General features: G+C 40.8%; 3 protein-coding genes and 1 pseudogene across 3 annotated transcripts in view; all 4 read right to left on the reverse strand.

Annotated features, from left to right (window-relative positions):
- LOC110439541 (NACHT, LRR and PYD domains-containing protein 3-like) overlaps nucleotides 1–25,395 on the reverse strand; it is a 601,035-nt gene that overhangs the window by 82,780 nt on the left and 492,860 nt on the right. The gene's annotated exons all lie outside the window — the stretch shown is intronic.
- The window catches only part of LOC137487265 (uncharacterized), a 176,507-nt gene that overhangs the window by 32,363 nt on the left and 118,749 nt on the right, over nucleotides 1–25,395 (reverse strand). The window lies entirely within an intron of this gene.
- LOC147844995 (uncharacterized) lies at nucleotides 176–13,254 on the reverse strand (annotated as a pseudogene).
- On the reverse strand, nucleotides 17,555–25,032 carry LOC110437839 (uncharacterized). The gene is made up of 3 exons (XM_087249040.1): nucleotides 24,990–25,032; nucleotides 23,032–23,181; nucleotides 17,555–18,738 (listed from the first exon to the last, which is right to left on the reverse strand). Exons 2-3 carry the CDS (start codon nucleotides 23,114–23,116, stop codon nucleotides 17,672–17,674), a joined length of 1,152 nt encoding a protein of 383 aa, XP_087105166.1. The 5' UTR covers nucleotides 23,117–23,181; nucleotides 24,990–25,032; the 3' UTR covers nucleotides 17,555–17,671.

The following is a 25,395-nucleotide window of genomic DNA, read 5'->3' on the forward strand; positions in this document are numbered from 1 at the left end:
CAATAGCGTTAGAGATAACAAGTGAACCAAGTCCCGCCCCAGGACTGACAAAAATCCTAACTGTTTCGCGCGAGCAGAGAGAAGAACCAGCGAGCGAGCGGAGAGAACTGATTGCGCGCGCGTCTGGCGTCTGTGCCAGAGTGTGTCTTATTACGTCTTACAGCCTGCTGCATTAATGCATGAGTAAAGCTTCGTTCAAACCAATCAGCGCGCTCTATTGTGCAACTTCATTAATATTCATTACTGTCACAGTGTTTAGATGACAGAGACGCCACGTTGTGTTGGCAAAACAAGCGTGAAGTGTTGCTTTTATAGTTTGCTGCAGTTAAGTTTTGTTTTCATTTTCTCTCTGTGACAGCTCATCTGGAGTCACGTGTGGATTAACAGTGTACGCGACGCTCGACAACAATAACTTATGTGTCTAAGGAGGATTATTGTTTACCTGAGAGCTGTTCTCATCTGCAAACACTGAGATCCGGATTCGCTTGTAGTCTTCTCTTCATAAAGACGTGGCTCTAGTTGCTGTAGATTGTCCTGTCTCTACAGATTTGGTAAGTGAGCGACCAGTGCTCTTTGTTTATTCAGTTCATATTTCATTCGTATTTAACAAACTATTGCACCGAGTGTAAACAAGTTAGCACTACAACCAAACTATAACCTTGTGTAGGATTTTGCATGAAAATACACGCTTAGAGCAGTTCTTCGAATCAAATATCTCGTTTGTCACGAGGGACATGAATGAATTCCCTGAATTAAAGAGCCAAACTGCAGTTAAAGTCCACCATTTAATAATTTGGCAAATAATTCGACTACAGATGTCCATGTAAACACAGTCACTTTTGTGTGTGTGTTTTGACTCTGAAATTCAGCACGCCCAAATAGACACTCCCACACCAAGCCTCTTTTCTTCCTCCGACACTCCCCCCTAAACAGAGCTGGACACGCCCACTTTTCTGACTTTTTCCAAAGTAGAGGTGTGAAAACACCCTGCTGAAACGAGGTGGTTTCATGGCCCTTTAACAGTCCTCGAGGCTGTGTTTTTTCAAGCTGAAACGCTTCAGCAAAAATCTGTCCGGTAGATTGTGTTGCAAAACGTGCTCTTTCTTCCCTGCAGTGTTTTGTACATTTTTTGAATGAATGTACCCGGACGATGGTGCAGTTTTTTTTAAGGATCTTGTCTTTCACAATACAAAACCTCTGCATGACAATTTGTGTCATGTGCTTTCTGTTGGCTTTCATCTTTGACTGATTCTGTGTCATAATATTTTCTAAGGTCACCCAGTAAAATTCCTGACCAAAGAGGAAAAATTGCCATGTAGTTATTCATTAGAATTTCCAGTATCTCTGGGCAGTGATATTTGTTTGTGTTTGTTTCCTCCTCTACTTTTACTGTAGACTTGACAGCCTCAAGAACATACAAATTCCTTTGTAAATGGTGACCTGGCCAATATTGTGTTTGCATCTGGAGTTGCAGCTGGAGGAATGTAGTCATCCACTGTGATTTCACTGAAAATTTCCTCAGGAATGTTAACCCCACAGATGTAGTCACGAAGACTCTGGCTGACAATTTTGGTTTTTGAAATTGGCCAAAAGAGGTTGCATATATTTTGGAAAATTTCCAATCCTCTTTCCAAACTTTTGGGGTTAATTAATTTTGCCACACAGTGTGTGGCAAACTCCTTCAAGCCTTTGTCTGATGTTTTTCGGCCAATAGCTCCATGGACCGCTTTTATCATGTGTGCGGAGCAAAGATGAATTTTTGTGATTTTATGGAAATCTGTTACGGTTGGATTTCCTTTAATCAGCCAGGTAAGTGTTTATGTCAAGCTTATTAAATGACAACAAAACCCCTTGGATCAGTGCCCAGCTATAATCCGTCTCAACCTGGTTGACACAGTACACCGTATGTTTTTGTACCTTTGCAACCGTTTGCAAATTCAATGTTAGGTATTGTGTGATCATTAGTCACCATCTCAGAAACCGGAAGAGGAGGCTTGTCCTTGCCATGTCCTGGTAGATGCTGTAATACAGCACTCTTTTTGGTTGATTTGGAATGCGACTCACCACACCCCCAGTCACATCCAAATGCAACGTTACTGGACCTTTTCTGAGATGCTGAATAAGAATGGTAATTCCTGTTTCTGTATAAAGATGCACCTCAAAGGGATCCACTTGAATCTGAAGTACATACCCTGGAAAGTAACGATATGACAGATCCGTATCTTTCATTACTTTCTGTATCAGCATCAGTTCCAGCATGACATCATCATGGAGTCTTTGACTTTTATTTCAAGAGTTCACACTTAGCTGATGATTAATTATAAGCTTGTTTGGCATGCTGTCCCGGGAGAGAGCCCTGAGCTCATGAGATCCTCGAGCCCAGGACTCCCTCCCGTTGCAAAGCGGGAGGGGAGTTTGAGCTCAGGTAGATCTCGAGAACTCCCCTGCTGTAGCAAGTGAATGCTCTTGAAACTAATTACTAACTAGGAGCGTGTCTATGTTGACAATTTGGCTTGTTCAATTGGCTTAATTGCATGTTTTTGGGCGGTGGGAGGAAACCGGGGAACCCGGGGGAAACCCACGTGAGCACGGGGAGAAGTGCAAAACTCCGCACAGAAATGTCTGCTAGTTTTGGTAGAGCCAGGAACCAGAGACATTCTTGCTGTGAGGCGACAGTGCTAGGCACTGGGCCACCGTGTCACCCGTCTAAGAAGGAGGCGTAGGGGAGGAAGGGGGGACTCTTCAAAACGAAGATAGCAATGGAATAAACCCCAGGGTATTTATAGTAGTTTAGGAGTCATCTGATTGGATAGTAGTGAATTGGATAATGCGGGTCAGCTGCTAGCAATCATAAGCACGTGATCCTCTCGAAATTTGTTTATACATAAACTTCACTTCAAGAGTTCACACTTAGCTGATGATTAATTATAAGCTTGTTTGGCATGCTGTCCCGGGAGAGAGCCCTGAGCTCATGAGATCCTCGAGCCCAGGACTCCCTCCCGTTGCAAAGCGGGAGGGGAGTTTGAGCTCAGGTAGATCTCGAGAACTCCCCAAAAATGCCTTTGAATAGCTCGGGACAGCAGCCGCGTATTGAAGAGCCCCCCAAAAAGGCAGGTGTAACAAGCCATGTCCGGCTGCTGGATATAGTGTTGATAGCTTAGGAAGAGAAGCTTCTAAGGGAGCAGAGCAAAGTAGGCTGCTAGAGCCTAGGCGGGGTGAGGGCAGGGCTGGATTGACTCCGCGGGAGTCAAGGCTCAAATATATACACCCCTGCGGGGGTGGGAGCTGGGGTTAGTTTGCTCAAGCAAGAGTCGGGAAGATTTGGGCGGTGGAGACTCTTGCATGAAAGGGTGGGAGGTGGCCAGGGCCTGAACTCCGGCGGGAGTTGAAGCTCGTTTTAGTCGCCCCTGCGGGGGCTAGAGCTGAGGATTGAGGGCCTATGCGTAAGGAAGAACATAGCGAAAGAGTGACGCTGAAAGAAAGACAGTTAGCGGAGAACTCAACGCTGGAAAAGAATTGAGGAAATAGGAGGGTAAGGAGATAAGGGGGAAGATCAGAGAAGGGTAAAAGTAGCGGAAGCACTCACGCTGTAAGGAAGAAAGAAGGGGCAAATAATTGCCAGGCGGAGAATCTCAACGCCAGAAAGAAGAAAAGGAGAATATAGAAGTATATATGCATATATAAATATATATGAATATATATGATTATTACATGGTAAGGGCCGGGCATGGGTGGTGATTGACTCTTGCGAGAGTCGAAGCTCGGAGCGACCCCTGCGGGGGTCAGAGCTGCTGTGGGCATTTCCCCTGCTGAAGTCTGGGAAAGGGAGGGGGTGGTGGAGACTGCAGCAGGGGGTGGCCGGGGCGGGACTCTTGCGAGAGTCGAAGCTCGTTTTAGTCACTCCTGCGGGAGTTAGAGCTGAGGATTGATGGCCTATGAGAAAGGAAGAAAAGAGAAGGCGGAGGAACTCGACGCCAAAGGAAGAAAAGGAGAGAGGGAATAACCTGCGTGCGTGAGCATGCACGTGCGTCTATTCCTGTTTCGGCATGTGCATGCACACGCATCGGAACAGGTATACATCGGATGTATGCGTATAACATGCGCATACATACCATTTCTAATGGCCTGGGTGGGGCGGCGCAAATGGTGACTCTTGCGAGAGTCGAAGCTCAGCGCGACCCCTGCGGGGGTCAGAGCTATGGGGGGGGGGGGGGGGCAGTAAGAGTCGGGAAGAGGGAGGGGGTAGTGCAGGCTCTTACTGGAGGTGGTAGTGAAGGGGTGGCCGGGGATGGGCTAGGGGTGACTCGCGAGAGTCGAAGCTCAGATTGGACCCCTGCGGGGGTCAGAGCATGGTGAGAGAAGGAGCATAGCAGATTGAAAGGAAAGTTGATAGCATAAATGCAAGCTGCATTTACATGTAATGCCCATGGGCTCACATACTCATTTGCTTGCACGTGCATATGCATACCTAGACGTACGCCCACACCCATATACATATCCACGTGCAAATAAGCATGTATACGTGTGCAAACGCACGCTGTATCTGCGCGAGCAACCTCACACATTCCCATGCGCACCCGTACACAAGCACACACGCACACGTACTCCAGCCTACTTAGGGTCGAGCTCGTACCCCTAGTTGGAGTTTGAAATTTAGCTGATTAGGGCTAGCTGGGCTGTCTTGAGGTGGGATCGGCTGAGGCGAATGTAAGCTTTGAAGGCATCGGAGGACCAGCGGCCTAGGGTCTGGATTTGGTGCGAGGATAGACTTTTGTGAGCTGCTGTGGTGGCTGCACCAATTCTAAATGAATGCTGGAATACAATTCGGGGGAACGCCCGAAAGGCGAAGGACTTCTTTCAGATGTTTTTGAAACCAAAAATGGGTTACTGGACGGTTAGCGTCATCAGTAAAAAGTAGGGCATGTGGGTCTGACTCCTTTGCTCTCCTTGAATGGAGAAAGGCTAGGAGAGTTTGGAATGGCTGTGTGGGGGAAAAATGTTAAATATGTAAATAAAATGCCCTTTGCTTGTCTGATCTGTTTTGCTTTGCTTAATGAAAAAGGCGAGTGTTTCAGCATTCAGCAGTGTTAGAACAGATATAGTGGGGTGTATTGCGGGATTGAAATTGGATGTGATAGCCATTTCTGAATATGACTCAAGGGTCCTTGGTGCGACAGCGTGAAGGATCAGGGATATGGAAGTTTTATGGCAATATCATTTGTGAATAGAGTGGAACAGGTGTTGGATGCTGGTCTGCTTCCGGTACCAAGAGCCGAAATTTCTGGAAAAGAAAGTGAGAGAGAGAATCAGCAATTTGATTTTTTGCAAACTGGAACATGTCTAGCAGTCATAATGAATTGCTTTTTGGCTGCCGTCCAAACGAGGCGTCTTAATAAGGGCATAATTGGAAGTGCGTGCGAGCGTCCTTTATTAATGCAATAAACGGTGGCTTCGTTGTCGCAATGAACGAGAATGCTAGAGGCGGACCATTCATCTACCCATAAAAGCGCTGCTGCGACTATGGGGTAGAGTTCGAAAGCGCAGATGATTGCTGATTTCTGGGTAGACTGAGCATCTGCGGGGGCCACGTTGAAGTAAACCAGTGACCTTGGTAAAAGCCGCCGAACCCGACTGAGGGGGCAGGGTCAGTGAATAAATTAATATCCACCGGGGAAGAAATTAGGTCGCTATAGAAAAAGGAACAGCCGTTCCATTGCTTAAGGAAGGAGATCCATAAGCTGCGTTCATTGCGACTGGGTTTAGAAAGATATATGGTATCTTCTAAACCGGGGACCGAGGAGGAGCTGAAGGAGGTGAGTAATAAACGGGCGGCCTTGAGGAATTATGCGCATCGCGAAATTGAAATGCGCGAGAATAGATAACAGTTCCCGTTTGGTGCATGATGGTTTCTCGAGGAAATTTTGAGATAAAGAGATTATACGGTCAATCTTTTCTTTGGGAAGGGATGCTTGAAATTTATTCGAATCTAAGTTGATGCCCAGAAATTCTATGGAAGTGCTGGGACCGGCTGTTTCTCCTCTGCGAGGGGGATGCCTAGATGAATGCCAAAAAGGTGCCAGAAGTCTGGGTGAATTGGCATGATTTTTAAAGGCAGATGAAATGTCGATTTTTGCAAGCCAAGCATTGCGGCCGGCTAAACTGATGAGCGAAATTGCTTGGTCTATATCATGATAATTCAGCGAGTATTCGTCTGATGGAATGGTGCTGTTAATGCTAGGAATATAGAATTGTGAGGAGCGGAGACCAATAATCAAGGGTTTTTGCTAGAGAATTCTCAAGTCGCAATGTCAATGGGACTAATACAAGAACGCTGAACAGTGGGGCAAGAATAGTACTATCATGAGTTTATTATCGATTCTTTTTGATTAACGAATTCACTGTTGCAGGTTCGGTAGTCGCAGATTGTAGATTGGAGCAGAATAAGGTTAAGGAAGGGAGAGCTGAAACGCCCGGGTTAGATCCTTGGGTTAGATCTGAAATCAGAAATCAGAAGTTAGTATCAGGGTGACAATGCAATTCAAGCAATTTGAGAAATATGGCATCGTGGATGTGAGCTATGTGAGTGGAAATGCATCCTTTATGTAGAGTGTGATTGTATTTGAAGAGCATATAAAATGTTATGGGTTGGATGAGGGTCAGGTTCTGCAGCCAAATGTCATGGTCTTTTTATTAATGCATAGTCTGATAGCTTGATGTCGCTACGTGCAAGGATGGTAGAGGTGAGCATTCATCCCCCCACAGAATGGCAACTGGAAGGAGAGCTGAGGATAAGGGGTATGGTTTGTCTGGTGGTCCTGGAAGTGTTTATTGAAGATCCGTTGTCAGAAATGTCCTCCTATTCATAGCAGCCAATCAGGAAGTTGTTTGTTGCTGTTTCACATCCAACTGACTTGCCATTATAAGCTTACATAAGACACTAGTGTATGAATAAATGAGTCACTGGTCTAGTGTAATTGGACCCCAGTGCTCTGTGTATAAATTTTTATTTTATTATTTTATTATTATTATTATTATTTTTGCTAACATCAAACTCTGAACTCTATAAGACTTCGAGGGCGATGTCACCACTTAGTAAAACTGTGAATGGAATGTTAGTAATTGGCTTTACTTTAATCCATGAATAACATTTGTTGATATCTTAACTTCATTCACAAGCTTGTCTGGTCCAAATTCATTCATAAGACTTGCAACAGAGTCAAGAGAGAGGGCAGGACCTTCTCCAGAGAGCTTATTGGGTGGTGACGCTTCTCCTTACAGCTATTGGCTTAAAGGAGAGCCAGTCAAGCGTACCAAAGGTGAAAAAGCCCGGCGGCCATTTTGTTGATCAAGTTCACCATTGTTTATGACTTGAGCTGTTGCTTGCTGAACATTCCAGCAAACAAGCTGTTAAATGTTATGGATCAGTGGACGGGCAAGAGGCAAGTATCTTTAGTTAAAATCATTGTTTACACTAGTCTTGTTATTCAAAAGATTTATAAATGTTTTAGTCTAAATGTTTGGTAAAGTTATTTTGCAAAGCTTCCCTTCATGTGCATAGCATGTGCACCGCTATGAAAAAGGTAATGGTTCAGTTTCATTCCAATGGCTTTGGAGTTTTTGGCTGTCATTTGCTGGAGAATAGGGTTGAAGACACAGCAGATGCGTTGAAGTAGAAGGTTTGATGTTTGTTGAAGTCGTTGATGCAATTGTTGGAGTTGTTTTGAAGTAGTAGTTGTTGTTGCTGCAGTTGTTGTTGCTGCAGTTGTTGTTGTTGCAGTTGTTGTTGTTGCAGTTGTTGTTGCTGCTGTAGATTGTAGCTTGTAAATTATAGCTAGTAGCTTGTAGATTATAGCTGGTAATTTGTAGATGGTAGCTGGTAGATTGTAGCTGGTAGGTGATAGCTGGTAGGTGATAGCTTGTAGATGCTTTGGTTGTCCATGCTGGTTTAGAGTAGGTTCTTCAACGGAGCTAGCTACGGTGAAGCTGCCTCTTCAAAACGAAGATAGCAATGGAATAAACCCCAGGGTATTTATAGTAGTTTAGGAGTCATCTGATTGGATAGTAGTGAATTGGATAATGCGGGTCAGCTGCTAGCAATCATAAGCACGTGATCCTCTCGAAATTTGTTTATACATAAACTTCACTTATTTCACAAGAGATCACTTTGATAACATTTTTAGTTAGACTTCTTGTGATGTTCCTGGCCATCAACTCAGGAACTGGTGTTTTTGTAATAAATATTACTTACTCCTTTCCTCACTTCATTTGCTATCTTGCCTCTCTTCGTGTAACTGGCCTGGTGAGATCTCATCTCCCCTTGTAAATGAGTAACAGTACCAATTCTGGTGACAAGAACTGGAATATGTTTTTCATCATGTGGCTTCTTTGCGATTCAAAAAATGAAATGTGCATTACATGTTTTAAATGAACAGGAAGCCTTCATCGTCATATAAGGACACCTATATTTACGACTATGACTCAATTCTGAGTGCTGATATCTGTAAAAACTAAGGTGCAGCAGGGATTATGTCGACGGAATTTGTCATATAGGACGTGTGTCCACGATTTTTGCAATTTTCGGCTGCCAGAGAAAGGCTTTATAGCTTTCCATTTAATAGCAGATATATAAATGGTGAAATTCTTGGGTCCTGGCTTTGTGCTCCTATATGGTTTCTTTTTATGAAGGAACACAGGTGAGTGAAGGGCCGCAGACGTGGGTGCCGGGCCACGCTCTACATTGCTCTCCGCCTGGAACACAGGTGAGACGGTCCGCAGATACGGGTGCTGGGCCGCGCTCTCCATCGCTCTCATCAGTCAGGTACACTCTAGGTGAGTGACGGTGCGCAGACGTGTGAGCCGTGCCGTGCCGCGCTCTCTGCCTTGAACACGGGTGAATGACAGTCCCCAGATGCAGGTGCCAAACCGCGCTCTCCACCTGGAACACGGGTGAGCAGGGCCATAGCAGCCAGATGGGGTAATATTTCTGACTTCAACTGTGTGTGCGCGTGTGTATATTTGTCCTGGTCTTTAATGCACAGTGAAGTTATAAAATCGGAATACAACAATAATTCTGAAGTTGAATTATTATGTTTGACTTATAAATAGTATTTTTATATTTAACATTTGCTTTAAAAACTGATTTAAGTAATGACCAAATACTGATTCAAAGTCTCTAGGTTTTTAAATGAGTAAACAATAGTAAAATATAAGATATAAATTTATTACCACTGAATTGTAAAGAAATGTACAGTTTAACAAAATATGATTTTCTTTTGGTCCATAAACAAGAGGTTTTGCATCATGTTAGGCCTGTCAGAGCAATGTAACATCAGAAATATATCTAGCAGCAATATTTCAGTTATAAGATTGAGATTGAGTTAGTCAGTCACTGTAACAAAACTGTTACATTTTTAAGTTATGCATTTCTCTGTGCAAAGTGGTGCCGGAGGTTTGTGTGCATATTTATTTTCAATTATTCAACAGGATTCATAAACAATTGTTAGACAGTCACTTTTAGGCCTTAAAAGTCTTAAATTTACTGAAATATTTTGTTGTAGGTCTTAAATCTTTTTAAACAAGTGTTACGTACAGTCCATAGGTAAAACTATTAATTGATTTTATGGAAAGGGTCTGGGTTTCAGTGGACAGGACGGTATACGACCACTGGCTCCACGAAGTCTGGCCTCCGTGACACCTCTCGATATCCAGAGCTATCCAGAGAGATGGACCTAGAGACTTCAAAGACATTCCGATCTCCCCCCCCCCCCCTGCTTACAAACACACACACACACACACACACACACACACACACACACGCACACACACACACATCCACACACCCACAATGACATTAGTCCAAAAAGAAATTGGACTGAGAAATCAGGGACCAGCACAAAACTAAAATGTTATGTTTGTAAACTTTGTATCTCATTTCTGACCTTTCCTACCTGTACAACCCCTCCTATAACCCGTATGCCGGGTTCCTATAGGCCTTTTTAGAGCATAAATAATGTAAGGGTGTGCAAATTACATTGATGTACTTTTAAACCCGCCCCCCCCCCCCCCCCCCCCCCATGTTTGGTGTCGTTGGAATGTCCTTGACATTTTACAACACATGATGCATAGAGCATGATAATAACTTGCACTGCTTACATTCTTTAATGCCCTGCATTAATGACTCTCCGCATGCTTTAGGCGGATACTCAAATTTGCATATGAGCTGCTAGATATGAAGAGAAGTTAAGCGCTCAAACTTTGCCCTGAAATCATTGGTCGAGCATGTTGAAAGGGCATGTAACAGAGCTCACGTTTAAAAGCTGACCCCTCCCCAGGCTCGACACAGAACGTTCGAAAAGAACTTCCCCAGAGGTTGTCCCTTTGAGGGGTCTGAGCGGCTTCTGTGCCGCGTGGACCTTCCAGCCACATTTTCTTATTTTTCCGGCAAAGTAAACCCAGTTTAAAGTTGCGATCGCGTTCCTCCGACCTGTATTGCAAACTCCACGCATCAAGAAGGACATCAAAGGACTCTCATCACAACGGAAGAACCTCGCATAAAGAGAGAGACCTCCAGACACTAAAGACCAGCTATTTTTAGTTATGCGAATAAGCTGTGCCCCTTTTATTAAAAAGGTGTTTTTATAATCTTGGTGATCCTTAATGGTGTGTGTGGAACTGAAACAGATTTGCCACTCTTTATCTGAACTCTCTTTTTCCTCGCTTTGCTATTTATCTTGGTTTGTTACATGTTAACAATAAATTAATCCAGAATGTTAATGATTAATAATAATCTGTTATTGTTGATAATTAATATTCATAATCTGAGAGTCCGCTTGGTCGAGCGGGTAGGATCATAAACAATCATATGTTTGTTTGACCAAATTGACCGAAGCTTAAGTCGGAATAATAATTAAGAATAAACCGTTATTGTTGATTATTAATATTCATAAATGGAGCTAATTTCTGTTTACATATTGGTGGAGAATGCGGGCAGTTTTCCAAACATTTTCTGTAAAACAAACTTTCCGATTCATTGTGATTGTTAGTGCGCACTATAGAAGAAAAAGAAGGCACTGCGAGAAGCGCTTTCCTTTCTTCAAAGCTGGGAGGACGAAAGCCTCCTCCAGCCCTTCTGTTCACTAACACAGCAAAGAGCTGCCTAAGTGTTGAGTGTAACAATTTAAACTGCAGTTCATAATATTTTAAATTGATTTTGCAAAGACGCACGTTCCGCAAATCATTTAAATATAATATTGTGCCTGTCGGAACAGAGACTTCTCTCAGTGCTTGTAAGACGGTTTGGAAACCCCAAATTTGTCTGCTCAAAGGCCTTATTATTATAGCTAAAAAATTTTAGACTATTTGCTCACGTGGTTTCAAACAGTTAGATTAGCTGCCTAACGTTTAACATCTGTGCTTCGCTGCCATGCGAAATTAATTTCAAAACTGCTGGACGGTTCTAAATTAATGTATTTGGGAGTTGCAAGCTTGCCTATTAACCGCTATCTGACGAAAAGAATTCTCAGAATCATAAGCGTGTTTCTAAATGGTACCCGTAATCTGATATGGATGTGAATTCCCATATTTCAGTTATTTTTGTCCAAACCAAATCTGTGTACAAATGTGCACCGCCTCGAGAGACGTCTAATGTCTAAATGTAATGGTCAGATATCATAAACCAGTGTTATTGCAACATGATATAAGGGATTACCATTTTTATTGAATCCCTGTGATTTAGATTTTACCGTCTGTGAGTTGAGCTGCCTTTCGGTCTATGAGTGGAAGTTTTCTTTTATGAATGAGTCCCTTCGAGTGTTCATTGGCTGTTCACTCACGTGACGTGCGCACGCAGTCACGCGCATGAGTGACGTAGCCACGTCCACAGAACAAGCCCCGCTCCCTCCGGGCTGAAGGACCTCACTCCCAGACCGGGTGAATTCGCTTGAAGCGGCTAACAACTAGCCTTATGCCGAGTTCAGAATGCATGATTTTCAAAGTAGTCATGTCACAGAGGTTTTCACACTGCATGACTATCTGGGCTAGCGTTTCGTCGCTGCTTTGTTTACACTGCAAGATGGATCGGCGACAGGGACATTCACATTGCATGACTTTACTATAGGAAGAATCGCCGACAACTTCGTCCAAACTACGTCTCACAGCCAAAAACACGTCGTATATCTTTTGTTATTAACTACATAATGAAAAAGAAGCCTTTAATGGGGTAGAACCTGTACATGTTTGCTCACCTGGGTTTAAAGGGAATTAGCAATTTCTCCTCAACTTAAGTTGATAATAAACTATTTTCTTTATGTGTGAAACGTCAAACAGACACAGTTGCTCCTGAGTCCTGTCGTGGGTCCAAATAAACCGAAAAAGAGCGCTTTTAACTTCTCCCCCAGCCTCCCGCTGGCCTGCAGCAGGTATACACACACGCACACGCAAGTGAAAGCTGCTCTCTCATTGGCTGTAGGTGATCGCTGATGTTATTTTCAGTCAAAACACTAAAAATCTGAAAACTTTAGTGACAATTGCCTGTCTAAAACTTTAATTCTGGCTTCAATGTCCTTAACTTTTTTCTTGTTAAGTCTTTTGACCAAGCTAGCATATTGTATTACTTTACCCTTGACAAAAGCTTTTGATGCTTCGCATACCGTTCACAGCCTCACTGTGGTTGATGCAAATAGCTTCTTGAAGTTATGAAAAAGAATCAATAACAGATGTTTTTGTGTTAAAATCATCCTCAAATAACTGAGGTTCAACATACATGGAACCTAATTCCATATAATGCACATAACGTGCTGAAAAGGGGATCAGTAACAAAGAGGCTCTAATAAAAATAAAGCAATGGGGTTGCAGTCCAACCCTTTCCTAGTGGAAGCAAAACATATTTTGTCTCAATATCAGAGATCTTGTAGAGTTTGACTTCAGCTGCCAGCTCACATGCCTTAAAGATGCCAATGTCTTTAGAATTAATGAGCTCTGTTTAAAGTGGGGCCAGACACAAAAACCTTCTCAGCAAAATGAAAGTTTCTTCTGTGATGGTGTCATACAAGATGTTCTCAATTAAGCCAAGTTGTCCATCAATCATCACGCAGTTGTCTCCAGTTCTACATTTTTCTGTGACATTTTCAAGAATGGCTTTATTGTACTGCACTCCTGTTGTACCGTCTTGCACTGTTGGCCATTTGACCGTTTTCCGCTGAGTTTGAGTATTTCTAGCTGAGAAGGGGGCTTGCTCTGCATGGACTGCCACTCCATAACACGAATCAATTACTGGAGAATCTGTTGGGGTTTTCTGATCTTTCTTTTAAGCTGACCAAGGAAGTTTTCAAAGCATATGCTGACACCCAGTCCAAAGGAACAAACCTCCTCACATCATCTGCAAGATGACAGAGAGTGGACATTATAGACCATCTCCTCAACCCCATACAAGGTCTTGAACTGTTCAAGGAGATACCTAATCAAGTTATCATCATAGTCACATTAATGGGCACAGAGGGTTGAAGAAAGTATCAGATAGATGCTAATTGGATTGGATTTGCTAATTGGTGATTGGAAGCTGTTGTAAAGTGGTGTTGGAAGAATATCCTTCAATACTACTGGATCGGTGTACAGCAGAAACTGCCTAAACTCAGTAGCTTTCCAGCGATCCAGTTCAGAGAGTGATCGTGGCTTTCGTGCAAATTAAAAGTGTATGTACTTTGACATCCCTACAAGACTCTCTGAGATGGTATTTATTATATGGGAGCTTTGTCTGTTTTGTAGGTTGCCCTTGGTCCAAAAGTTGACATGCATATAATCTAGCATAAGCTTTCTTTCCCTTGCGGTTTAAGTGCGCGCTGCGTGATAAAAAGACAACAACGCGCACATATATATGACTTTTTGTAAACAGTTTTGTTGTTTAAATAGGATATTGCATTAATGTGCTTACATGCTTTATAAGCTGTAAAATAAAAGGTAAAGCCTATTTGTTGCGTTTATGACGCAGATCCAGGTCAACATCAACGCTTTTTTTGGCATCAACATGTCTGTTTCAAACAGCAATATTCTTCTTCCATTTTGCTTCTTTGGCAAATGTGTCTGTAGCCACGGGTTATATGTTATCGTCCCACAAAGTTAAGTATGTCTTGCAGTTAAACAAGTGGCTAACGTGCTTTTTTTCATTCCAAAAACGCGAGGCGCACCTGCCTTTATAATGACAAGGAAAAAAGAAAAGAAGAAGCGCGGTCCTCTTATGAAACGACTGAATCAGCTGGGTATTGATTGTGCAAAAGTGTTGCTGTCTATGTTGTTACAATTGTAATATTTAATAATATTGTGATATTCAGGATTTGTACATTAATCCAGCTCTGGATAACTTAAAACAGCGATTAGACCTTCAGAGCGGCATGCGTCCTGAAGTAAAGCGAAACGGCTATAAACTCCAGCAAGATAGAGTGATTATATGCAGAGCCATATACCTTTATCTTTAAATAAAGTATAACTATAGAAACTGTGTTCATCTTAACTGAAAGCTTCTGCGTGTTTGCTGGGCTTACGCATCGCGCACCTGTCAGTCAGTCAGCACGTAACCCCAAAGGATTTAACAGATAGCGCACAGCATACGGTTCCAGAAAAGTTTGCGCTGTTATAATCCACTTACCTTTTAATACGTTTTGGTGCGATTATAATCCGCTATTAAAAACAACAACAATGACTGAATGTTTGGAATGGGTAATGTAGCCGTGGCGGGATGCATTTTGTTCCCCGCCATGGAAGAATGAATGTAGCGGAAACCAAGCTCTTTAAAAGTTCTCTGTAGTTGTCTTGACAACACAAACTGCTGCTCTGGGATGAGCCGCGTGCAAAAGATGACCCTCTTAACGCAAAGGCGCATTCAATTGGCCCCTTATGCAGTCAAACTAAAAATATATAAAATAATAATTTTAATCGTTTAACTGATAGCATTAATCGGTCACAAACGCACCCTTTTGGTTAACGGTTAATCGATTATTTTGAGCATCCCTAATCTCCATGCCCCTTTGTTTTATGACTGATTATGCAGAAGCATCACAGATAAAGCAGTCTAGGGAGAAATGGAACACCCTTTCATTCATAGTAAAACCTTGTCTTCATGCGGAAACCTCCTCTGCAAAATCTTGGTGATATCTGTTTGGGTTGCGAGGTTTGCTGTTTCCACAGAAGACACAGATGACAAACATATCCCTTTTAAAAATTATTTTTCCAAAAATTTGTCCAAATTTGCTCCTGTGAGCTTTTAAATAATCGCAGTCGATCAACATGCTTCAATATTCCAAACTGGACATACTCTCCACCAACCACTTTTTTGACTTTACGTGTGTGTGTGAAGTCTTCGAAAATGGTTGGGCCTCCCACGCAGTCCTACCAGTGCTGCACTATACGGGACAAGTAACACCTTGCAGCTACCATTCAGTGGCCTCACAGAGGAATTCATGGTTTTACGCACCAGAGAAGCCCTACAGTACAGGGACTCTAGAGATGGCAAGGTGTCATCAGCCTGCATCGAGGTGAGGACAGGCAGGAAATGGAATGCAGGGAAAGCAGTGGAGGTGGCAGAGTCACGCCTGCAACAAAAGGCTCTGGTGGGCACTGTAGCGACAGGCAGAGCGGGCTTGGGCTATTTTCCAAAGACCTTAGTAAGCCAGGTCAAAGGCAAGGAAAGACACCACCTACTCCAGGGAGAGGTTCGAGCAAGTTTGGAGGAAGAGAGAGTCAGTAGGGTGGTAGGACTCCGGCAGCAGGGAGCATGGACTATGTGGAATACACTGCAACGTAGGATCACCTGGGCGAACATCTTGCAGGCGGATTTCCAACGCGTCCGTTTCCTAGTACAAGCTGTCTACGATGTACTGCCAAGCCCATCAAACCTCCACGTTTGGGGAAAGATTGAGACACCTTCCTGCCTTCTTTGCTCTGGAAGAGGCTCTCTAGAACATCTCCTCAGCAGTTGCCCCAAGGCTCTGGCTGATGGTCGCTATCGTTGGCGCCATGACCAGGTGCTTAAGGCAATTGCTGCGAGCTTAGCTTCAGCTATTAACACGAGCAAGAACCATCGTGCTCCAAGGAAGGCAGTCCACTTCATCAAAGCTGGAGAAAAACCCCGGGCCCTCCCACAATTAACAACAGGCCTCCTCCACAAAGCCTCGGACTGGCAACTGGAGGTCGACCTGGGAAAACAGCTGAGGTTTCCTCATCACATCGCTGCAACACGTCTCCGTCCAGACATTATAGCTATCTCAGAAGCTTCAAGACAGCTAATTATTCTGGAGCTTACAGTGCTGTGGGAAGAGCGTATTGAAGAAGCAAATGAGAGGAAGCGCGCTAAGTACCAGGCATTAGTGGAGGAGTGCAGGGAGAGAGGCTGGAGAACTTACTATGAGCCCATAGAAATTGGATGCAGAGGCTTTGCAGGGTGTTCACTTTGCAAAGTCCTCAGTCGTTTGGGCATTACAGGCGTGGCGAAGAAAAGGGCCATTCGATCCGCAAGCGAAGCCGCAGAGAAGGCCACAAGGTGGCTGTGGATTAAGAGGGCAGATCCGTGGACTGCTGTTGGGACACAAGTCGGGACTTGATCAACCCCGGCTGGATCACCTGGGTGAGAGTGTATGATGTTGAGAGACCCGAAACACTCAATGATCCCAGGATACATCACTGATGATGTGTCCCAAATGCATCCATGAGATGTTTCTTGCATAATTCATCAAAGTTCTCACACATTTAGGAAGTGAGGGGATGTGTTTATTTAAAATTTTAAGTAGGCTGTCGGCGGCATTTTGTGTCACACCACACTCTACAACCCACATATAAACAAATATTTCATATTTGTAAAATACTTCGGATACAAACATCTGTCTGATAGTTTGAAAATGTAAATATTAGACATAACTAATGAAATAAAATGAAAACTGCTAAACATAATTAGAAATACTGTGGTTTAATGGTGTTCACACTTAACATATATTAAGACATTGATCATATACAGTATGACATGTCATTATTATCTAGTGATGGGTTGTTCATGAACGATTTGATTCGGGAACTCTCGAGGAGTGATTCGTTCATCCGCGCGTGCGCACATTTGTACAGGTACCGTTAATTTCAAGTCTTCATCACATTGGCAGAAGCCAATCATATGCATTTAGAGCCGGAAAAAGAATTGATCCGCTCACCACTCGAGTCCTCTATCGGGTCTGAGTCACTCGTTCATCACGAGCCAATCATATGCGTTTAGAGCCGGAAAAAGAATTGAACCGTTCATCTCTCGAGTCCTCGGGTTTGAGTCATTCTCTCACGTGATGAACGAACGATCATGGCTCCTATCAGCCTAGACTGTGCATTGATTAAGATTATATGTGACTGTCAGTGTAACGTGAATGAACCCCTGACATTTGAAGACATGAAGAGGTGAACTGAGCAAAGAGACAACAATGCCTTCATAGACGAAAGAGCAGGTAAACATTGAATTATTAATTTCTCCTTCTTATATTCTATTTATGTCTTATTTGTCGTGCAATCAACCTTTTGGACTAGTTGTAGATGTGTTTGGAAGCAATTCGTAACATTTTAATAATATTTTGGCAAATTGAACAAAATGAACGAAACACTTGTTTGGCATGCTGTCCCGAGAGAGACCTAAGCTCCGCTAGACAAGGCCTCAATTTAGAGGGCTCTGCTCTCCATTGTGAAGCTTCATGTGAGTGCTGAGGCTTCTTTTATGTTTAAAGCCCTTTCCACACTCACTGCATGTAAAATGATCCTCTCCTGAGTGAGTCTTCATGTGTTGCTTAATGGAATCGGAGCGTGTGAGAGTCTTTCCACACTGAACACATGCAAATGGCTTCTCTCCGGTGTGAGTTCTCATGTGGTGATTGAGTGTGCTTTTATATGGAAAACCTTTACCACACTCTGTGCATCTGTAAGGTTTCTCTCCAGTGTGAATCCTCATGTGGATGTGAAGGCTTTGTTTTCGAGAGAAACATTTCCCACACTGTGTGCAAGTACAAATTCTCTCTCCAGTGTGTGTTCTCGTGTGAGCTTTAAGGTTGCTATTATGCTTATAACTCTTTCCACACTGAAGACAAGAGTAAGGCTTCTCCCCAGTGTGAATTCTCATGTGCGCTGCCAAGTTTCCTGTATTATAGAAGCTTTTTCCACACTGTTGGCATGTGTACGGCCTTTCTCCAGTGTGAATTCTCATGTGCTGTGTAAAATTTTCTGAAGTATAGAAGCTTTTTCCACACTGTTGGCATGTGTACGGCCTCTCTCCAGTGTGAGTTCTCATGTGGACTGTAAGGGTGCCATTTTGCTTAAAACTCTTTCCACACTGAGAGCAAGAGTAAGGCTTCTCCCCAGTATGAATTCTCATGTGCGCTGCAAAGTTTCCTACATGATAAAAGGTTTGTCCACACTGTTGGCATGTGTACGGCCTCTCTCCAGTGTGAATTCTCGTGTGGGTTTTAAAGCTTTGTTTTTTACCAAAACTCTTTCCACACTGTTCGCAGGTATAAGGTTTCTCTCTAGTGTGAACTCTCATGTGAACATCAAGGTTTGGCTTTTGACTGAAACTCTTTCCACACTGTTTACAGCTGAAATTACATCTAGAATTGGATTTCCGAGGTCTTCCGTGTGAAGTCAGTGTGGGTTTTTCATTAGTCGGTATGTCTTGCTGTTTCTCTTCCATTTCACTCCATTGATGGGTCTCTTCTTTCAGCACCATCAGGTCTTAAAAGAAAAAAAAGAAGTTAACTTAGTATGAAGACACAAAGCGACAAGCATGAAGTGGATGTTTCATCCAAAAATTATAATGACCATACCATTTACTCTGTCATGTGGTTTAAACATTTTTTTTTCTTGTGGAACACAGTAAGCCAGTAGCGTTTTTTTTTTTTTTTTCACAAGATCTTTTGTGTTCAACAGAATCGAAAACCTCATAAAGGTTTAAAACCACACAAGGGAGAGTAAATGGCAGGGTTCAACGCTAAGGATTTTTTAGCCAGTGGTTCTGATTTTTACTTGCCCGGCCAAAATTTTCACTGGCCCCACCTAAAAAAAAAAGTTAATAGCTATTTGACTGTGTGTGTGTGTGTGTGTGTGTGTGCGTGCGTGCGTGTGTGTGTGCACGTGTGTGTGTGTGAAAGGCTTAACGAGGTTAATTAGGTTAACTAGACAGGCTATGGTAATTAGGCAAGTTATTGTATAACAATGGTTTGTTCTGTAGACAGTCTGAAAAACAATTAGCTTAAGGGGCTAATAAATTTGACCTTAAAATGGTTCATAAAAAATTTAAAACTGCTTTCATTCTAGCCAAAATAAAACAAATAAGACTTTATTCAGAGGAAAAAATATTATCAGACATACTATCAACATTTCCTTGCTCTGTTAAACAAAACTTAGGAAATATTTTAAAAAGAAAAAAAACAACAAAGTGGGGCTAATAACTCTGACTTCAAGTGTATATATATTTACAGTAATTTTTGAAATGTTTTTAAGGAAAATTATTCAGTTAATCAAGGCTATATTTATTAAATGTAAAAAAAATAAATAAATTGTTAAATATTCATCAACATTTTAAATAACTGCTTTCTTATTGTATGTAGTTTCAAATAAAACTAATACTCCAGACATTATTGCTTTTATTACTATTACCATTAATAAATATAATAATAATTAATATTAGTGATTTCTGAAGGATAATGTGACTGGAGTAATGAAGCTGAAATTTCATCTTTAAAATCACTGGAATAAATGAATCAATTAAATGATAAACTACTTTTGAACAGTTATTTTATGCAACATTTCACAATTTGTATTTATGATGAAATATTTGCAGCCTTGGTGAGCAGAAGAAGCTTATTTTAACATATATAACAATCATACTTACCCCATACTTTTGACTAGTTGTGTATAGAATATTTTATAAGCGAAAATGTGCACTTTAATTTTAACAACCCACAGACATCGTCACCAAATACAAATTAGAGAGGTCAGACTTTCTTATACAGAGCCTTATTTCAATTGTCAGGTTTTGTAAAAATCTATCTATTGAATTAATCAATCTATTAAAGAAACGTTGGCTAGAATTCTGCATTTTAGGCTTACATTATAGAGAGACATAGCAGATGAACCGAGATTTCATCAGATCGCGAAGATCAATGTTTCGAGCTGTCAGAGTGGAAATGAACAAAACAACTGGCCTAACACAACATATTATATGATTAAAATATGGAAAAATTATCAGAAATTAACTTCGGTCAATTTTCCTAACGGATAAACCGAGATCAGGCTGGATAAACAGCTCTCGGTAATATTTCAGCATGCTTTCACTTTCGCATTTACCGGTAAGAATGACATCACGCCCTGCTTATCATTCTCTCTTCATATAGCCGTATATATGGCTATTACACAATCAAAATACACTGTGATATAGCCTGGGTCGTTAGTTCGTTGCATTGTTTTGTTTTCTCACTACAATCGATCCGCTCAATAGGGCAGAGACCGTCTCATTCAGGCGATCTCGGACTGATTGATTTGGCGTGGGCGCGGATGCGAGCGCTGAGCGCAACTGCTAGATATATGCCAAACAAACCGCGCTAACGGGGGAAACGAGACAGATTCCGAAACAAACGTCTATGTGTGAAAGCACCGTAAGATTGTATTTGCACACAATTGACTGACAGTCGCAGCACGCAGCTCTGGCTCGATCTGGCAGGCAAAAAGGCAGCACTGGCCCAAATGGGCCAGTAACATTCTGTACACTGGCCCGAGTGTCTTGCACGCTGCCATCGGGCAGTCCTTATTGTCGAGCCCTGAATGGTGAGGCTATTTTCATTTCTGTGTCAACTATCCCTATAAAAGGTTCCTATTATGAACCTTTTTTGTTTAAAAAAAGATGTAAAATAAGTCTTTGGTGGTTCATTCTGCTGTGGCGACCCTTAATAAATAAAGGGACTAAGCCCAAGGAAAATGAATGAATGTACTTGTGCAAATGCTTAATGCCACGTTTGCTGTAAACTGGAGAGATGAGGATATGGCAAAATGACATACTTTACTGCTTGTTTTCATTCATTTCAAGAGTTCACACTTAGCTGATGACTGATTATAAAGCTTGTTTGGCATGCTGTCTCGAGAGAGAGCCCTAAGCTCAAAAGATCCTCTTTTTAATGTCTGGGTGAAAAACAAAAATCTTTTCCCCTTTGAACACAATATATTTTCTTTTGAGAAACTTTTACAATATTTTGGAGCAGTAAACATGTCAGGCTACATCATTCAAATGTATCATTGACTTCTGCTGTCTTTATTTGTTCAAAAACCATTTAAAACGGCATCTTTGGATATCTTATTTGCTGGAGATACTGTTGTCCTAAAAAACTTAAAACATAATAAAAAAATAAATCAATAAATAAAACTTACATATACCGTAAAAACGATATAACAGAACATTTTGGCAGTTTCAAAACCTTGACTTTTCCAAACTGCGGTATACCTTGAAATTGGTTATCGTCCCATTTTGACATAATTTAAACCTGGGTTGCTGGGTCAGTTGGCGTTTGTGTGGAGTTTGCATGTTCTCCCTGCATTTGCGTGGGTTTCTTCTGGGCGCTCCGGTTTCCCCCACAGTCCAAAGACATGAGGTAAAGATGAATTGGGTAGGCTAAATTGTCTATAGTGTATTAGTGTGAATGAGTGTTCGCGGTTCATTCCGCTGTGGCGACCTCAGATTAATAAAGGGACTAAAGAAAATGAATGAATAAACCAGGGTTACTGCAGGTTTCACCAAGTTAAATGTAAAGCTTTAAGACCATTATGAATGAAATTTTAGACTCATAAAGGGCTAAAGGTTAAGGAATTTTTCAAATGGCCCAGATGGAAAAGATTTGTATTTGCCCTATCAAAACAAATTATAATTGAATATATTTATCAATACAATAATGAATGAATAATAAAAAATACAGTTCTTTAGATATTTCTTAGCAAAAGATTTTAAATTTTGTGTAAAAACAAGCAAGCTTTACTTGTATCTATACACTGTTTTTCAACAAACTTTCTTTAAAAAATAAATAAATAACAAAAACAATGAACAAAAGTTTTAAAACTACAATAAACTAAATTTATGCACAAGAATCTGTCCAGGTCATGTCCTCAGCAGTAAATACATTGAGCACGTTTAAACAAATGTTATTGTAAGGAAAATAATTAAACCATTATGATAAATAGAGTAAAAATTACCTTTTTGAATAAAAAGTTGAAAGTGTTATTGAGATAAATTGTTGGTGATTGTGTGGGTTTTGGCCAGATTATGAAGCAAAACATGAACAAAGGAAAATGAAGATTTGTTTAAAAAAGATTTAGGACCTACAACACAATATTTCAATAAATTTAAGACTTTTTAAGGCCAAAACTTGATTTTGGAATTTAAGACATTTTATGACCCAGCGGATACCCTGTTTAAACACAATAGCCCTGGTAATTAGTTATGATAATAATGATGTAATTCTAACTCAGATACTATCTGTGAGAACTAGTAACAACTACTAGAAACAAGTTTAAACCCATAAAGAAGTTGATGAAAAAAGTTAATTTGGATCAATGTGACATTTGCAAATGGAAAGTACTAAGCCAACACCATCACTGTAAAGGCAGATATCTTTTATGAGAATACTGTAGGTCAAATATCCTCAGCTCAGTTAAACTTTTATTTATTTATTGTTTTTGTTTGTTTATATAGCGCCAGTGCTCAAAGACGCTTTACAAACAGTACAAGAACAAGAAAAGCAATAACCTTAAGAAGGTAGAGAAAATGGAAGATTAATAATACATAAAGTAATGACAAAATAAATGAGAACAAGTAACAAGAGAGAAACTGATTCCTGTCTTTCAATGAGTGCTTATGTGCATTTAGGAAAACTAGGCAGCACACTCAGGGCAGCAAGATGGATTAATTTAGTATTCTTATTATAAAATTATTTCAGAATGAGGATCAGATGACTGAGTTGGTCTTTGAGAATGAAAACCAACCTGTTTGTTCCTGCAGATCTTCCTGTTTGACTGTGAATGTGTCTTCAATCTTCACATCTTCACTCTCCTCTTTAATAAACGCCATCTTTATAACAGTGTGGAGATCAGTCGCTTCAGCAGGAGTTTTTCTCTGCGTTTGGACACTTTATCCTGTATAAAATTAACAAAACAATAAAACTTTTTAAAATAAATAAAACAATGAACAGAAACAAAATAACTTCTCTTCAACACTTGCTTCAACAGTTTCTATGAGTTTATATGAAAGTAATTAAAAAAAAATAAATCAGGTAAGTCCGAGCAAGAAACAATAGCCACAAATGAGCTGATTAAAACTAGTACTCTATCTCTTATTTATAGTGATGTATACTTAGAATGGAATGACATTATGCTATTTAATAAATTAAACCTTCATTAAAACACACACTTTTCTGCTACTTTTATTCAAACAATAGCCCCCAGTGAAATAGTACTATGTTGTATAAAGGGTTAAATAATATTGTCAACAGCAGGAACTTAATTTATCATCGGGTGAAAAACCAAAAACTTTAATGAATCGTTTTCTTCTTCTTTTGCTTTTATTTGGCAGATCGCATCAGTTCTTGTGCATTACCGCCACCTTCCTGTAACCTGATTCAGAGACTACTCTGTTCCCATTATCCCTTCCCCTAACCTAGTGAGAGACTTCGCATCCGCCAGCTCTGCGTCTCCAGCTCTTCTGACTTCTGCTCACTCCTCCCACTATGTCAGGTTCAGAAAATAACTCCTTCCATCCCTGCCTTAAACTTAATTTATAATTTTACATTAAAATAATTCTAATAATCATATCTTATTAACCAGTCCTGTGTCTTTCAAAAATCTAAACAATGCAGTGCACTTATGCCTTCCTACCTCAGGATTTAATTAAAAATTCAATGTAAACTCATAATTTCCTTCCTTCTTTTCTTCATTAGACCGCTCACAATGAATAATCACATGTTCAACAGATTCATTTTTCCCCACACTCATATAGACCTGTTCTGTGCTGTGCCATTAACTTGATTGTACTGTTAAGTCCAGTATGCCCAATTCTTAGTCTGGATAAAATAGTATCCTCTATCCTTTCTCCACTCGAGTGCCTCCCTTTACCCACTTTTGGTTGAATATTGTACATTTGCCTTCCATTCTTTCCTGCTTCCCATTGGTGCTGCCATTTCCCCATTATTTGTTTCTTTATTATTGCTTTAACTTCAATTCTACTGTAATTCACTTCCAATCCCCTATATTCTCTTCCATCGTAGCTTGCTTTGCCATTTTATCTGCTGCTTCATTTTCTTTTAATCCCACATGAGCCGGCACCCACATAAACACATAGAGGTAAAGTTGGTTTTATACTCGCAAATTCAGACTTTACCCTTAATAATACTCTTAATAATATAATTTCATAAAAGTATTATTTGCCAACTCTAAACAGCGAAATCACTATCAAATGACAACATTGTTCACAGTCAAATAAACAGTGTTAATGTTTTCAAGTCATAGTTGTATGCTAATTCCCATCAAATATTCAAAGTAACATGGTAAACAACACAGAGATTTCTAAATGAACGAATGTGCAAATATAAAACCAACTTTACCTCAATCATGAACACAACCTTTACTTTTTCTCCTAATTTATTCAACTCTTGTAAAATTTCAATAACCAAATCTTGCCTACAGTCTGAGTGTTTTGCTTCAATGTTTAAAAGAGCAGAACTACAATCTGAGCAAACTAAAACTTCCTTAATTCCCGCATCTTTCACCCATTGTAAAATGTTTCCTCTGTGTATACTGATAATTTGTTTGAAATCCTTAATTTATTTTTCTATTTGGAATTACACATGCTATTCCTAGCTGGTCATTATCTGGATTTTTTGATGCATCTGAAAAAACGTAGTCCACAATCAATCGCTTTATATCTGTGTAGAAGTTTTAAAACAAACCTTTCTCCAGCTGAAACACAGCGCAGGAGAGGCGCGGCCTTATGACGTCACACGACACGCCAAAAGAAAAGTCTTTTTTTTTTTTTAGCTTTTTTTGCCACTTACTGTTGCAGTCATGACTTATTGATACATTTCTCCATCGTTTTCCACTTTCTCTCTCTCTCTCTCTCTCTCTCTCTCACACACACACACACACACACAGACACACTCACAGATATTCAGTATTTGAAGTTGTTCAAATAATCTGCACATTTTTAAGACAATTTTGAAAAACGTTTTTAGGGTCATTATCACTATAAAGTGCATTTGGGACATCAAAAAAAATGTAGATTTTTGATTTACCTACACAGTTATTGTATTCATTAAAATTTAGGCTGTAAGAAATGAATGTTGGTCAAGCTCTTTC

Source organism: Danio rerio, chromosome 4, assembly GCF_052040795.2.
Source record: "Danio rerio strain M-AB ecotype USA chromosome 4, GRCz13ab, whole genome shotgun sequence".
NCBI lineage: Eukaryota > Metazoa > Chordata > Actinopteri > Cypriniformes > Danionidae > Danio > Danio rerio.

Coding starts and splice junctions, on each gene's coding strand:
- LOC110437839 (XM_087249040.1), bottom strand. CDS start 23,116: ATGGCGTTTATTAAAGAGGAGAGTGAAGATGTGAAGATTGAAGACACA. Junction 18,739..23,031: donor AGATCTGCAGGAACAAACAG/GTTGGTTTTCAT, acceptor TTTTCTTTTAAG/ACCTGATGGTGCTGAAAGAA.